At 36.6% G+C, this 17,505-nt stretch overlaps 1 protein-coding gene across 1 annotated transcript in view; it reads left to right on the top strand.

The window, feature by feature from the left end:
- The window catches only part of LOC124638986 (espin), a 55,289-nt gene extending 37,906 nt beyond the window's left edge, over positions 1–17,383 (top strand). Inside the window, exons 11-14 of the mRNA XM_047176168.1 lie at positions 3,934–4,505; positions 15,046–15,242; positions 15,581–15,762; positions 16,042–17,383. Coding sequence (XP_047032124.1) covers positions 3,934–4,505; positions 15,046–15,242; positions 15,581–15,762; positions 16,042–16,154 — 1,064 coding nt within the window. The 3' untranslated portion in view covers positions 16,155–17,383. The remainder of the gene's footprint in view (positions 1–3,933; positions 4,506–15,045; positions 15,243–15,580; positions 15,763–16,041) is intronic.
- Positions 17,384–17,505: the final 122 nt, after the last annotated feature.

Here is a 17,505-nt window from a genome sequence, read left to right as displayed (position 1 = left end):
AAATCGAGTTTCAGTTATCAGAGTGAGACGGTTTCAGTTTTACAGCGGAATATTTAAACGCCATTATGTTTATTGCTCTAAGAGATAGTCTACAGTGCTTTCTAATTAAAATTCAGGTGTTAATATAAATTGGATTAAGTTATGGTTTTTTACGGCGGCTAATGTTTATAAGAGATTTGAATCTTGAAATAGTATGTGAAGTATAAGATCTCACGAAACATAAGAACATATACGAACTAATTAGATGTGCCCTGCAGTTTATCTAACGTTGCCAGTTTATCTAAAACTAGCCGTTTTCCCGCGGTTTCACCCGCGTCCCGTGGTAACTACTTACTGCCCGTACCGGGATACAATATAGCCTATGTTACTCGTGGATAATGTAGCTTTCGAATGGTGAAATAATTTAAAAAAACGGTCCAGTAGTTTTTGAGCCTATTCATTACAACAAAAGAAACAAACAAAGTTTTCCTCTTTATAATATTAGTATCTGACCAGCCCTTGACCCTTTCACTCAAGCGAAAATTAGTCGACATGTGTATCTTGCCCGTCCTAACCTACGGTGCGCAAACCTGGTCTCTCACAGAGTGTCAGAAGTCCAAGCTCAAGGTTTGCCAAAGAGCAATGGAGCGTAGTATTTTAGGTATCAGGCGGATGGACCGAGTACGCAATACCGTCATACGCTCCAAAACAGGAATCTTCGATGTGGGCCAAAAAACAGCAAAATTAAAAGGGACTGGGCTGGGCACGTCAGCCGAATGCATCCAGACAGGTGGGCCAATGTTGTTGCTCAGTGGATACCACAGGATGGCCACCGCAGACGTGGTAGGCCCCGGAAGAGGTGGCGTGACGATCTGGACGCCTACAACCCTGACTGGTGGGAGAACTCTAAAGATCGAGAGGTGTGGAAACAAAATGGGGAGGCCTTTGCCCAGCAGTGGGACAATAAGGGCTAAGAAAAAAAAAAAATATTAGTATAGATACATAGGTATATCAATTTATCCGGATGCGGGAAAAAGTTCCCTCAGGGGTTGAGGGGAGAACACGTTATTTTCCTCATTAATTTAAGAAAGTAAACCATTTGATTTCAATTGGCGCTTTAAAAATAATAACGCATTTAAACACATGTAACCTTGCTTCATTTCCATTTTGCAAAGGTACTAGAGTTATTAAACGCAATATTAACTTATTTACTTATGTAACAATTACTTAATATAGCAATCATTAAATTGCGAGTACCTATTGTCCACTTATCGGCAATCGATTACATGGCCCATAAGTGAGCAATTTGAACATGTCCGAATATTTCGACATTAGCTGTCACTCGAGTCATTTTAACAGTAGTTGTTAAGGCCTTATTTACATAAAATGATTCTATACCGAATTATAATAACATCAAATCTTAACCAAAACTGAATTAAAACATTAAATTTTGTAAGTAAATTAATAATAAACACAAATTAATACTTTGTAAGCATTACAGAGCGGTGCTTTGACAGCTAAGAACGTGTCATAAAAACAACAAAAACAAGTTTTTCTAAACAATGCCCCGTAGCCTATACATTTCTTTCTTTATTTTTGTCTTACGCACTACTATTGAATAAAAGTAATTTCATCACTTAAACACAAACGACCTTCACTAGTTTCACGAAATTAGGAAACATAAGTTTTACTTTCCCATGAAATATTGACGAAACGGTTTTTGTGACAAATTATACTTAGATCTAGATTTCATGGCAATTTGGGACCTTTAGACTACTTTAAAACAAACTAGTTGTTTAACTTTCTGTGGAGAATGTCACGGTATGAGTAATTATTTAAATTAAGTGTTTGAAGAATAGTTAAGTGATCAGAAAGTATGGAATTGTACGGAAAGAAGGAACTTTTACCAACGTAAATATGTAGTGTGAATGGATAATAGACGGATATACTGAAGTAATTAATGGCGTCCACGGCTGATTTCAGCCACGGCGGCTGTTCTCATTTAAGGACATTAGCCAGCTGCGCAGGACATATTATAGTGCACGAGCATTTGCGCAGACACAGGTGCACTCCCTATTCCTTCACTCTCATTGCCCGATGGGACGGCAATCCCACTTGACCGGAAGAGATCAGGCGCAGGACCGACATTTACGTGCTCTCCGATGCACGGGTGAATCAATTACCAACTTCCAGACTACGGGCTGCTTTGTGAAAGTTTAAGAAAACCCACAGAACGATTTCGGCCTGACCCAGGAATCGAACCCTCGAACTAGAACTGAACTGAAGTAATTATACATATATCTACTTAAAAGAGTAGAGAAAAGAGTGATATTGTTACTGCTAACAGAAATTACTGAAAGAGAAAATAAATCACGGAAGGGCAACTCTAAATCTATGTAGTTATATCATACCTAAAAGGTAGAATTAAACAAATATACACACAGTTACATACAATTACTAAAACAACACATTTATACTATGTAGTTGTAAAAGCTAATAAACTGCACTAAACACACCTACACTTCTGCTTAAACCACAAAAACAATGCATGACAAAGTTATAAACATTATTATTAGCAATATAACAAAATTTAGTTATTATTTATTAGTCAGCTGTCATTTGAACATCTTTTGCAGACGTTAAGCGTAGTCAGAAGCCAGTCAGTCCGACAATCAGTCTTACCAAGGGGTATTGGGTTGCTTGGGTTAATAGGTTAAACAGGTCAGATAGGCAGTCGCTTCTTGTAAAACACTGGTACACAGCTGCATCCAAGTAGACTGGAAGCCGACCCCAACATAGTTGAGAAAAGGCTAGACAGATGATGATGACTTCTGCTTACAACTAAAAAACAATACGCAACAAGTCTATAAACACATTATTACCAGCCATATATACAAAATTCAGTTACCCACTGCATAGCAGAAAGACATAAACTTCTCATGCACTCAACCAAATAATTATATGGTGCACTCGACCATTATATGGATCACTGTAATTATGATTTACAAGACGGTTGACTTGTGAAAAATTTGCTAGAATCAAGTTTTAGCTGTAAGAAAGTGTCTGCGAAAATATGGGATTGAAGTTTTAAAGGTTCTGAATTTTTTGAGTTTTCTTTTTAATTTGCATATAGGTACGTATTTGACCAATATCTCACCTGATGCTAAGCAACGGTATGGTATAAGTTTCGATACGAACTCAGCAAAAGGCTAATTCATATCAAATCCTCATCTCTATGTTAGAAGACGTAGAGAAGTATGAGTATAGGAAGGTTCTAGAACCTAATCGTGTAGCGGCCTTCATTTCAATGGTCTAATTAAGTAATTCACTTTATATGAGCTATGGCAGGAATCGCTATAAACGCGAAGAAAATATCTCACTCACCAGAAATCAGGTTAAGTGTTTTACCAGACGAAAGATAGTAAAATGAAATTAAGCTGTATATAACGCGCGTTTTAGAAATTCACTTGTGGACGGATCTCAGCGTACACTCGTACATATGTCTCGATAATACATGTTTATGTGTAGAGTGCTGAAACGGACGTTCATTCTCACGTGAACACGATACTAACTAGTCGACACATATCATCACTTTGAAGAATAAATTATTAATAAAAATATACAATTTCAATGTTGTGAAATAATATTCAATATTAAGTATGTTTATTTATTTGTTTTAAATGTCAGTATTTGCATTTCTATTTTCGTGGTAGACGTTATGATTATTATTGCAGCGCGTACAATCGGAACCAAACCCGTAAATAATGTACCTAATCACAAGACAACGTATTTATTTATGAAATATTAAATCATCAGCCTAATAAAATCGAATCAATACATGATAGAGCTTCGGCACCGACTGTACACGCAGCGCATCGCTCGGCGCGGGGTGCGTGCGCGCCGATGCGCGGACTTTCTCTCCCCCCTAACAGCAGCCATCTTGAAATCTTGCAGCGGGGCGACGCGGCTCGGCGGCGTCCGCAGACGACGATAGACCGCGCGGGCCCAACCTCGTCAACAAGCAAGCCGTGCTCCCCTTCGTGCCTCCCGCGTTCCCGCACAACGCGCCCGACCGCCTTATCAAACCCTCGGAGTATTTGAAAACAATCACGGCGCCGTGCAAGCGGGACGACAGCGCGGCGGAGGCTCGCCCTCCGCCGCCGCCGCCGGTGCCGGCCGACAACGTGCCGCCTCCGCCTCCACAGCCGCCCATGAGCACGAACACACACCAGCCCCTGGCAGCCATCAGCAGCGCTGAGCTCTCGGCTGTCAGGCTCAGGACACCAGCGACCAAGACATTATCCGCCCCGCCCCCCGCACGCTCCGTCAGTCTACAATGTTTACCCAGCGCCGCGGAAATATACAAAAACGCCAAAACGGATCTGATAGAGGAACTGAAGATGTCCAAGGATATAACCGGCATCAAGAAGTTGAAAGTGGAACGTGCGCGTCGCGAGAGCCTCCAGGATAAGGAGACATTCACGGAGTTCACCAAGAGGTTCACCGCCGAGAACTTTGTGGAACAGGTCAGTGAACTTTAATTGTTTATTACGTTACTATAACATCTTCTAGGTAATTATAGGTATGCATAAGAGTGGATGTTGGTATACAGTGCTTAGCTATTTCGCATTAAGAAAATCTTCACTGAATTATTTTCTCTAACAAGGTCAGTTCTTTAGAATGAACTTGTTTCCTCTTGTTACAAAATGAACAGGTTTCGCGAAGACTCTGAATTAGCTGAATGTTATGTCACAGTAATCTACTTAATTTTTGGATCAGTAGTTGCACGAAAAGTCTAGCTTCACGACTATTTCGCTTTACATAATCAGTTTGCTAATAAATCTTGTGGACATCTAGGTATTGTAGTCGCTCAAGTTTTACACGTTTGATAATTAATTCTCAGACAACAGAGCTAGCGATCTTAATGATTAGAAACTTGTTTCATTAAGATTTCTTGAGTAATTGAGTAATATTTTATAATTAAAAAATCGTTAATCATGTTGTCAGCTGGGCATCGAAGAAAGTTCGCTTTATTTTCTGTTTGTTTTACCGGATGGCGATTGTCGGAATGTAATTGTTGTTACATAGATTATATGACGACAGTTATTGTAATTATTAAAGGAAATAACAATTATTGTGGAAAGCAATGGACGTCCTTGATTGCTGCGTTAATTTGTGGAAATAATAAAGTTTCTGCATGCATAATCGCGCCATAATTATCTTTTGAAATTATTTGCATTTTAGACTTAGCCTTGGCCTTTCTATTTACATTATTTTATTTAGATTTTGAATAAGCTTTTATAAACGATTAGGTATTTAGTTCCTCCTGGATAGTTTGTGTCTAATCATTTAGATGGATAAAAACGTGCACATACAACATTATTCTTAGGGCTATGGTCTCAAATGATCCATTTTGGATACAAGTTAGCAAAAGTGAGTGGACAACATATTAAGGATACTTAATTGCAAACAATGCTCTTAATTTATTTCCTGAAGTCAGGGATATAGCAGCCCACAAACACAACTTAGATACTGGGCTACAATATAATAATATCATACCTTATTATCGAACTATAAACCATATCATCGATGCATCATCAGCAACGTGCATTTGCAAGGCATACCATCACGACTTGCGTACGGTACGCATTTCCAAGAGATGCATCTAACCTAGTAAACCAATTCCCCCACTCTAGTCTATAGCTATCTCTGCAAACGCTCGTCTAATGTGTAATAGGCGTGAAATGCGCATGAGTCGCGATTTTGACGAAACTCTGCAGCGTACAGTCGGTAACAAAATTTGTAGTGAATTTTTATATCGTTTTGAGAAAGTCTAACCAAGGAGTACCTACTGGTTTGTCCGGGTTGAGAAGGTCAGTTAGGCAGTCGCCCCTTGTAAAACACTGGTAACTCAGTTACACCCGCTTACACTGAAAGCCGACCGCAACATAGTTGGGAAAAGGCTCGGGATGTGAGGAATGTTCGGAGAAAAAATGTACCTATGTAGTTAATCTTCTTTTGTGTTAGGATGCATGAAGTCATCATCCTCCTGCCATTATCTCAATATTTTTTTTGAGGTCGGTGCATCATGTATTCTTCTTCCATACTCTTCTATCTGCCGTCATGTCACAAGTAACATCCTTTTTAGCCATGTCGACTTCCGCACAATCGATCCATCGTTTCTTTGGTCGTCCCTACCCACTATACGTAGGATACATAAACTGTTCCTTCGTCAACGAAGTTTCCTAAATACTATTGGTGATAAGTCAATAACTTCTGTATGCTGTAGGGCAAGCTTATTATAATTATATGCACCAATGAGCCGTGTCGCACGTGGCCTTATTTAGAAATACCTAGAAGTTTAACTAATACTCGTTCAGGCTTTTATTAGGTGCAATTAATAAACAATAAAAAGATACAAATATTTTGTAAATATGGTCTTGAATACTTTAGGATGTCACGGTTAAGACCTGACTATTTGTCAATGTCAGAATCGGTTCTGACTTCAGATATTTACTTAAAGTTATCGATTAGATAGTAAAGGTCAAAGAATGGTATCTGAAACTAATTCTAAGGTCACTCGTCACGGTTGTTTTTTTTTTTTGTTGTTCTAGATGTTTTAAATATTTAAATTATTGATGTTTAGATTCTTCTCCAAGCAAATGCCATTCTAAGCAATATTAAGAAATACATTATATTATAATAACAGATGATTTTCTATTGCACTCCAAAACGGAGAGCATTGAATCTCATAAACAGAAGGAATATATTACATGTAGAAGGTGACTCTATAAAGTATCTGTGGCAGAGGGAAGAGTATGCAAGAAAAAAACATGCTGCGCTGACCCCAAATAAAATAAAGAAGGAGCATGACGTTGACGATGATGATCAAAGTATAGTGAATCTTCAGCCATCAAAAAAGCTATTTCTAACACTATTAAGTTAGCCTACAAGCACCAAAAAAAAGTAAAGAACACCTTACACAAAAACCAAGTCATCTGAAACGGTAGACCGTCTCAAATCTAGCAAAAACACACCGATCATTGTTAGGACTCTTCACCGTTCTTCTGTATGGACGGTTCACCGTTCCTCAGTATGCACACAAATACTTAATGTAGAACGTGAACAAAATGCTGTCGAACCGCGAAATGGTATCGACATCGGCTCTGATGTAAGTTGTTGCAAACTTATTATGTGTTGCGCTTGTAGTATCAGTAATTAGTTGGTCCAATTAAGGTTTTATTGGTGAAGAAATTTAAGGTATTTTTTGATGAAAGGGTCGAAGAACTGTGTCGTTAAAGCACTTCTAATTTATACAGTGGGATAATTTTCTAAATAGAGAAAAGGGAGTAGGTTGTAGGTAAAATGAATTCATAACTTGATGAAATGAGATTTTGTTCCAACTTAAAAACAAGTAGGTGATATGCGTAACTTGGAATGGTCAGTCTGATATTTTATCAAGTTAAAAGAAACAGGTTCTCGAAGCAATCTATCAATCTCTATATCAAACGAAGTCGTAACAATATTAATGTATGAGAGAGGATGCACAAAAACAATTGCAAAGTTAAACATTAAACATAAATAATGGAGCCACAAAATCAGAAAGGCAAATCTATTTTTGTCAATGTTCTGAACAATAGCGAGTTCTCATCTGCCATTCACTAAGAGATCACGACCGGCATAATTAGTAGATCGGATGCTGTACCTATTGTGATGTGCAGTATTGTAATAGAGAAAGTACTTGGTCATGTTATGTCAGTCATTTTGGTATTATAAGATGGACATTGTAATGTTTTCAATGAATTGTGTTGATGACACTTGCCTAGGGGTTTTCAACTATGATCACTCCTTTATTGCAGGAGATCGTTTATAGGCTCACTTAAAGGTGAGAGGCGCACACACACAGTGCCGAGAGGCATATCAGCAGCAATATGCAAGCAGGAAATTTATGCCGGCCCGGCACGGCCGCTGGCGTTGTGTGTAGCCTTTAGACAGAGCAGAAAGGGAAGTGCCAAGTTCCAAAGTATTTAGGATAAGGGTAGATGCACGATGATGATTTATTAAAACTTGATACTTTAGGTGATCTAAACCATATTTTCCTGTCATTTAATAGATTTCCCAAGACTTCACATTTAGAAGGCTAAACTCAAATTCAGTTATTCAAACATCGCTGCACAAAAAAAACACACTTATTGAAAGTCAAAATCTACAAAACACAGCCCCTAAAACGTCAACCCTTCACCCTATATTGCTAATTGCATAAAAAGGTCAGTTATACTGCAAATGCACCGACTTTTGCATCCATGTAACCAACAGCAGTTACAGCATATTTCTTCTCATAAAATAACCTGATTTTCTTAGGCTATTTAACATGAAATACAGTATGAACAGTAATATTTCACTTATGTAGCTAAAACAGTGGCGGTACTGCGGTCTGCAGTTTGCGGTTGGGACCGTTTTTTGAGCGATACAATTAATGCAATGATGTAACGTAACCGTTCAGTAGAGTAATGGGCCCGTGGTTAAGAGTATTTTTATATACTTAAAAACGGATATATAGAAAAGAGACGACATTAAAAGAAGATGGATGGATTGTGTAAAAGACGATAGGTATGGCTGGAAATAATGTTATTTGTGAGGAGACGTCAGGCAGATAGGAAGAAAAAATAATGCCTTTTCAACAAAATATGGGCCAAAATAAAAATTGCGATAAGGGCATACATATGTAGATTCACATCTAAGATACATCTTATACATAATTTGATTTAGCGTTTATAGAGGTTAGGATGGAAAGCCAAGTTTGATAATACAATGAATGTCTGATTGTGGTCAGATAGCATTTGTCTCGTCGAAGAAAGAGTTTATTCAACAAACAAATCAAATAGGATGGATGTAATTCCACAAACATAAATCGTACTGTAATACCAATCAAAACACTATATTTATGTTCTATTGTTTTCTTGCGCAAGAAAACTGACGATTTCTCGAAGTTTCCACGATTTACCTGCCTCAAACATTTCCACCACTTATGGGACAGGTTACTACCATCAAACATTCCTCCTAACATATTCCACTTATCTAGTGCATCACAGCAATAATAAGATTTTCATGATATCACTTCACATCAGGTTCCTAACGACTGCAAATTATCATGAGCACTGTGAAATTGATGCTCCTTTACAAGATAATGTCTTGAAACGGTCCGTGAGATGAATAATGATGAAGAAAGGTGTTATTTACAGTTGTTGGCTATACTGTTTGTCTTGTTAAAGTAAGTTAAAAGAAGTATGGAATGTTAGTACGACGCCTGAAGTGTAAATGTCTATTCGGACAAACAAAAATATGTAAGCTATATTTGAAAGTATGTATGGACGTTTGTGTCTCTAATGCAAAAACTACCGATTAGATTTTGATGAAACTTAGCAGTAGGTAATGTAGCTCGGCAAACGTAGTGTAGGACGTCCTCAGGCACGGTGGAGTGATGACTTGCGCAAGACGGCTGGCAGTAGCTGGATGCGAGAAGCCGAAAATCGATCTCAGTGGCGTGCACTTGGAGAGGCCTATGCCCAGCAGTGGACTGCGATAGGCTGATGATGAATGAATGTAGCTTATCCATTAAAATTATACATCGGCTACTTTATATCCTGATACAGGAAGTAGTGCCCTAAGAAAACGAGTGAAACCGTCTACAGAAGTTGGTTGTAATATAAACATGATTTCAAACACTGGTGTTCTAATAGTTTTTCAATGTTACCGTAACCCGCTTCCATCATAAAACTCTTACAAGTTCCGCGAAGTAACAGCGGCATTTCACTTTCATTCCCATAACATCATGCAAATGACAACATGCACGCATTTATCACATAAAAACTATAACATAGTTATCTTATAAACATTCGTATCTATGTAATGGGAATCAATATCCTTTTTTTTTGGTTTTATCTATATTTTTTTGTCTGTTTTTATCGTAACCTACATTATTACACCTCTTTATTCTAATTGTAATTTTGGGTCGACGTAACATGTCCTATATACCATACTTCTCTATCCGACGTCATCTCACAAGTAACATTCTTTCCAGCCATTTCGTCTTTCATACAATCTATCCAGTTTTTCTTTTGGTCTATATTTTTTTTTATTTTTCAGTCTACAACCATAGTGAAATTATTAGTCGAATACATTTGATAACATGGATAACCATGATATAAATGGCTGTGGTTTTAGAAACCGTATGATATTTGATGTCACTCACTTGATATTATTCAGGGTTAGGCTTGTGTTCAGCAATGAATACAAATAATATTGAATAATTTATATCAATTATACCAAGAACCATTTACAGCCACTTTTGTCTTATCAAAACCTTTGATGAAATCTTTCAGCTAGAAAGGAAAAGTTGGTGCTATTCTTTCTAGAAAAGATTCACCTTTCTATATTTTTGGCAACCCTGTATATCAATTAGCAACATTTGAATGAAAAATTACTATATTTTTATAAAAAACTGAGCGGTGTATAAGTTTTCACGCTTTCTCTGCGCTTGCGCCGGTCCGAGTCGTGCGCACTGTCACGTTTTATATTTAATCTTTTCAAAATATTGTTAATAATTAACTGAATTTTATGTAATTTCACTTCGCTTCTTTAAATTGGATTGAATTGAATTAGCTATTGTTATTTTGTGGTAATTTTTGAAGCTAATTTTATTCCCTTTTATTCTCTATTGAATTATTTTCAATGTTTTTTATTTAGTCTGAGTACCGATAACATTTGTCCGTATAAACAACGATTCTACATGAGCACAATAATGTTTTTACAAATAGCACACTGCTTATCCATAATACTTATATCCAATAGATACATGAATGAATAGATAGTCCTAATAATATAAATCGTAGCAATATAAATTGCCAAAACAATGCATTTGACATTTAGAACAAGTTGCGATTTTTTAGGGTAAGTTTACACCCACCAAAACCAGGCATATCCTTGACGCCGCCGTATAGGTATTGATGAAAATTGAAAATAGTTCGGTTATCGTCACAGTTACATGGTGCAATCCACTGTTAAACTATTCACTCGTTATTTAAGATTCAGTAATAGTAGGCTTTATAAATGTAATCTAAAGGAAAAACGTGTAGGCTGAAACCTAGTTTCGTGACAAACTCTGATTACTTAAATATTGCATAGAAGGCTTATTCCAACAAGCCTTTGTATGTATATTTCGCACCTTCTAATCTATCGCTTATTATCTAAATGATGACATGCAAGGTTATTTGGTACATTTAAAGATCATTTTAGAAGCTAGTGTCGCTTTGTAGGCATACAATTCCGATCAGATATATTTTAGATAAATAGGCAGTCGCTCTATGTAAAACACTGGTATGCATCCTGTTAAACTTGAAGCCGACCCCAACATAGTTGGGAAAAGGCTAGGCAGATGATATGAATGATTTTATGTGAGAATATCTAATTAGGTAATTCGTAAGAATATGTTTTCTAAATATTTATGACTTTTATTTGCATAATTAGGTGCAAATAATTAAATGACGAATATATTTGACCTTCAAGGTAAACATCTATGCTAATATTATAAAGGTGAAGAGTGTTTATTCGTATGCTAGAAAGCGCTTATCTCAGGATTCGAATAACTCTTTCATTGTTACATAGCCAATTAATTGAGGAAGGCTAAAAGCTAGGCTTTACCCGTATGCGCGAAGTAGTTCCCACGGGACGGGGCGTTTCTGAAACCAAGCCTTTGAAAAAGTAAAAAGCTTCTTACCAGAGTTTTTAAAATCTTATCAGACTTTAAGCTCACGATTCCAATTATCAAGTATTTCCCCTACTTGTACATCTAAAACCGACAAACAAACAACAAAAACATTGTTATCATACATACATTCAAGTACGTAGCTATTCAAGTGTTTAATTAATGCGATTTTACATTCTTCCTCAGTTTTTAAACAGCTCATTGCCAGATTGTTCACAAGTAATTAACAGATTTATGCTAATAACGTCACATTCGTGCACGGAATTCACTAATTCACGAGATAATTAGTGTCATTAACTCATTACGCAGATAAAAGTTATTGCCTCTGTCTTTTTGTAAAAGTAAATGTTTTAAGTCTCTGTCTTGTACGTAAGTTATTGTTTGAATTAAAGTGTTTGTCAGTTTGTGTGGATTTCGTGGGCCAATTAGGACCATATTCTTTAAAAGAGTTAAGGATTGTTCCTAGTTCCTATAGCATTGTATGTTTTTAGGGGCACCCCTCCAGTTGACAGTCCAGCCACAACGGTCAATAGAGTAGAAGAGAGATTGTCGTCGTAACTAGAAACAATATTTTCATATAAGTAAATAAGCTCTTCCGGCAATTAATCTACAGAAAAATATCTCATTTTTAGTTAGAGTTTAAGATTGCTTCAAATATGAGTCAATCGATATGAAATTCCTCCATTTTGCATAGACATATTTTTGTTAAGAAGAGAAAAATTACGTAATTATTTCGTTCAAACTGCAAAGAAATCATAACACGAGCTAATTTCCTCTAGATCTTCAGAGCTAAAACACACAACTTTCATATAATCCATAGCCAATACACGATTACTAAGCAATAAGCAATAAGCTAGCTCAGTGTTTGAATTAGATTTCTTTTGAAAGTGGTAACACTTCAAACCGTTTATTTTATGGGTACGAGTGGTTGACTCATACGAAACTTGACTGTTCGATTGTCGAAAGTGATCGAGTTTCTTTGTATGAGCATTTTGTTCTCTAAAAATAGATCCTGATGATGTGTGATGACTATTTAGATTTAAGTATTTTTGATGGCAGGTGGTTTGAATTTTGTGTGGTAACTTTGACAAATCATTTTCAAGCATCTGGTTAGGCTGAAAGCCGACCCGACAAAGTTGAGATACAGCCAGACAGCTGGTGATGGCATTTTAGGAAACAATTTTTATGCCTATGCTTAAAAATGGTCTTGTTAATTTACCCATGTGTATATTGTCACATTTTGCTTTATAAAGATTTTAGTATGTTACATAATATTAGTCAATACACATAATTGTCAACTGACGTAGAACTTATCAATTCATTTGTCTAAAGCGCTCAGACCAGAAGCAAGTGGCAGGAACAATAATACTTTAGACTTGAAGTTTCCAAACTTGAAAACAACAAGTTACTTCCTAGCTTAAAAATATGTAAATTTATACATTTTCTAAATACTCGAACACACCCTTATCTCCATATTTTCACATCATCAAGCGTTACTCTGGTAGCTACTATCCCGTTAATTCACGGTCACCGCACTAGCTCGCGTGTTATGTAACGAGTAATAGGTATAACTGTAGGCATATTATACATTATGTACCTACTATACGTTGAGAGTATATACTAGCTTTTATTTATCAGTAGATCTTTCGCCTGTGGAGTTAAAAGGAACTTCTTCGCGAAGTTGGATAAATGAAGACTACAAGTCAGTTGCACAAAGCTCCATTAAAGTTAAAACTTCATTAAATCTATTGCTGACACTTCTTATCTTGTTGACAAAGAAAGAGTCAGTAATAGATTAAAAGAATCTTTCACTTTATGAAGCTTTGTGCAACTGACGGTCAGTTTCTCAATAAGGCTCAAGTCCACCGACAATATAAACGTTATTTTTCTTAAAACAACTGTAACAGACATGTTGTTTGGGTACTAACATATTTCTTTAAATCGGCAAAAGTTGTTCCTGAGAATAGCGTGTTGTAATAAACTCTATGAAACGTGTACATATACGAAAGAAAGTTATTGAACCGAGGAAAGAGTTGTTAGTGTTATTATTTGTTAGTAAGATTGATTTATATGAGTAAGTAATTGTAGTTTTAATGGTTGAATTTCCGCGACTTTGATGGACTGCTGTTTTTCTGGTGCATTATGCAAAATACAAGATTATGATGGGTAGGAACAAAGTTTTCTGTCCGTTTGCGAAGTTAATTATTCACTTTTGGGTAATATTTGTAGTTTTTTTTCTTAAGTAACTTCGTCGTGGTTAGTAAAAATTTGATGAAAGTAGCCCAATTACTGGACTTAGAATATATTTTTTTTATCTTCTATTTTAGCTAGAGTAGGTAGGTAGTAAACGTAGTTATCGAGTCTGGAACTACTGAATTTATTTCCAACATCCACTCTTCCATACCTACCTTAAACGCTTGAGTGAGTGCACATACTAATTATATTTATTTTTGCAAAAAAATAATCTTATTAATTTCAAGTTTCTTACCGAAGATATAGCGTTTCACATGAAAGATAATATTCAGTGTGAGCACCACTTGAGACGAGAAAAGCAGGCACAGTCTAACTATTAAAAACTATTTCAAAATTAATTGTTGCATACAAAAACTTCAAGTTTTTGATACTTATTTAAAATTCGTCATGATTGCTCAATGTCTCTTTTGCTTAATGTGGTGGGATTTTTACTTTATCTGGCAAAGTTTCGCAAAATTATGAATGTGAAGTTCAATCTTAGCTTTTGTGTCTAGATTTCACGAAATTCTTAGATGATTTTGTGCTAGTTTCCTGTTTCATCGTTTTATTTATTTTAACGAGATAATGTTTTGCTTTTCATCTCTGATATCCTGTACATAAATGAAAAAGCAACAAGCTGAGGATCCTTAGACTCTTACAATGAGCTATGGTATATTCTAAATATCGTCTCGTAAATTCCTTTTATAATTTCGCAGCTAAAAAGCAGCGAAAACTATACACCAAAACGGTGGAATAGAAAACTGCGCTCGCGATTCATGGCTAGACGCAATTTATCACGAGCTAGAGCAAAATGCAAGAAGCATGCACCATGACTTAAATTAACTAAGACAAATTTTCAAGCAAGCTATATGTATGTAGCCAGTTGCGAAAGACTGATATTTCAATTCCGAAGCTAAGACTGAACTTCCCGCCCAAAAAAACGGGCTACAAAAACAAAACACAACCACAATTTAACCCCCCTAAAATCCCCCCCTTTCCTAAAATTCTTATTAGACTGTGCAAGCTTTAACAGTGAAAAACGGCTGGTCGATTGGCAGAGGTGTGCGCAGGTCCCAGAACGAGATGCAGCTGGGAACGTGATCCCAGCCTGGAAGCGTCAGATGCTGGCCAGGAGGGCTGCTGAGAAGGCCAGGAAGGACTTGGAAAGGGAGCTGGCAGGGGAAGCGGAGAGGAGGAGGGCGGCTGCCGTGCCTGCTTGGAAGAGGCAGCTGCTGCAGCGGAGAGAAGAGGCTGAGAGCAGGTTGAGGTCCGTTTTGTTTTGGTTAGGGTTAAGAGTAGGTCTGATACATGTTTAAGCTGATAAACATACATCATTTTAGGTAAAGTAACACTTTGCGATAATCTGACAGAAATTATTAAATTACATTGTAAGATCCTCTCCTATACATACCTGCTGTTAAACATTATGGAAAGGTTGGGCACCAACCAAAACAATTACAAATAATTAAACTAAAAGAGGTAATAATGGGACTCTAGAATGTATCATCTTTGGTTCGTAGTTTCGCTATCTAGTTCGTAGTATATAGTACACTTATTACATGAACTCAATAATGATCTCCCCTAACTTCCAAATATCTCTTCCAGAAATTCCCTGTACACTCCGAAAGTGGAGGAGACGAATGGGCAGTCGAACGGCGAATGGCGAGTGTACCCGAGCGGCACCCAGCGAGCGGTGTCCATAGACAACATCAGCATGTGCTACGATACTCCCGCGCAGCCGCTGCGAGCGCCCTCAGAGGCTAAGCTGTCTAGTGATCATTGTAACGGTTTGTAAATGTGTACATGAAAACATTTGATTTTATTTTTTGAGACTTGGTTGAATTCCGAATGGATTAGGTATGACAATTATATAAATTCCTGCCTACTCTATTCGGAATACATTTGACAATTGCGAATGAAAGTTGAGTTGAAAAGGCAACCCCTAAGTAAAGCTAGAAAGTTCATTGAGCCACTGATTCTTGTCATCTGTAACTCATAGCCACTAGTGGTCGAATTAGATTAATTTATAACTTTTACATTAACCTCATCTTTAATTGGACTTTCAGGTCATTCCACATCTAACGGCAAACACGAGGACGAAGAAGATGAAAAGGCAAAAATAATCCCCTGGCGAGCACAACTGCGCAAGACCAACAGCAAACTCAACCTCCTCGAGTAGACCTTCTTAGAGGCAGTGCCAGTGTTGCCCACCTCTCGCGAGGGCCGCGTGTGGACCGCGCGGCAAGAGGCCTAAAGGCCTCGCAGCCCCAGACTTAGTCAAATACGAAGAAACAATGCTCAGACGAGAAACGAGGTTTAAAATTTAATTTATTTAGGTTAGGGTGTAATTATTGCTATTTATTTTATTTTTTATTTCCACTCCTTTTAACGAGCATTCGACGAGCCCAACGCCGCGCGGTTTCACAGCGGTATTGAAAAGGCTAAAGTTTTTTACTTCTTAGTCATATTTGTATCGTTTTCGTGAAGCAACGCCATTATGTAAGTTATGTTCGTTGCTCGATATAAATATAAAACTTAATATAACGAGTCCAAATAATTGTAGAGTGATTGTTAAGCGAAATGTATCGTATTTAATTGATAACCGACATTATTGTAAGGATGATAAAACAAGTTTTTCCGAGTCGATTAAGTAGATTTAGACTAAAAGTAGAACTCCAACAAGTAGTTTTTTTAGTATTTTGTTTTTTATGTTTTCAAAAATATTTTTCTTACATTTTTGTTTATCATTTGACGTTAACCTTTTTATGTATTTTCAACTAAATTTTCATACGTATCTGGAAGTGATCGATATGTATTTTAAATTTAGTATATAAAATTTCGTTAACGATTAAAATATGGTTGATGTAGGTACTTATTTTTACTGTAGTCATGTAAAAATGTAAATCTACTTATTACGGTTTTAAACAAGTTTTAAATATTCTAGTTGTCGATATAAAAGTCTATACTACTTATATAAATCTCCACGGATAACATGTTGAATTCTATCGATCTAGGAATACAAACATGATAAATAAATGATCGATACTCGATAAAGATTTACCGTCCACTCTATATAGATCTGCATTAAGTTAAGACGAAATAAACGTTTAAATAAAACATTTTGCTCAAACTAGACATTAAAAAAATGCTAGGCGACCGCTAGCCTTAAAAATTCGATTACAATTAAGGTTTTCACCCAAAATATTAAATATATGAATAAAAATTATATATTAAAATGTACTTAAGGTTTTTTTATAATAATGCAAGTGATACCATTGTTGCAATATTAGGTTTAAGCTAAAATGTGGGCTTCTGCAAGTGTGACCCTCTATTGTCTATGTGTGTTGATTTTATTCAGTACTTCTGAATCTTATTGTAATGTTGTTAAATAAAACGCTATTTGCTTAATCGTTGTTTTGGTTCTATCATTATTTCCCTTCTCTTTACATTATAGAAAAACGAGCTACATCAGGTTCCTCTTGTACGAAAGGCCTCGCTTCTTGCAGTTGGATATAAGTTGGTAATAAACA

Source organism: Helicoverpa zea, chromosome 18 (assembly GCF_022581195.2).
Source record: "Helicoverpa zea isolate HzStark_Cry1AcR chromosome 18, ilHelZeax1.1, whole genome shotgun sequence".
Lineage (NCBI taxonomy): Eukaryota > Metazoa > Arthropoda > Insecta > Lepidoptera > Noctuidae > Helicoverpa > Helicoverpa zea.
This window is presented reverse-complemented; position numbering and strand designations above follow the sequence as displayed.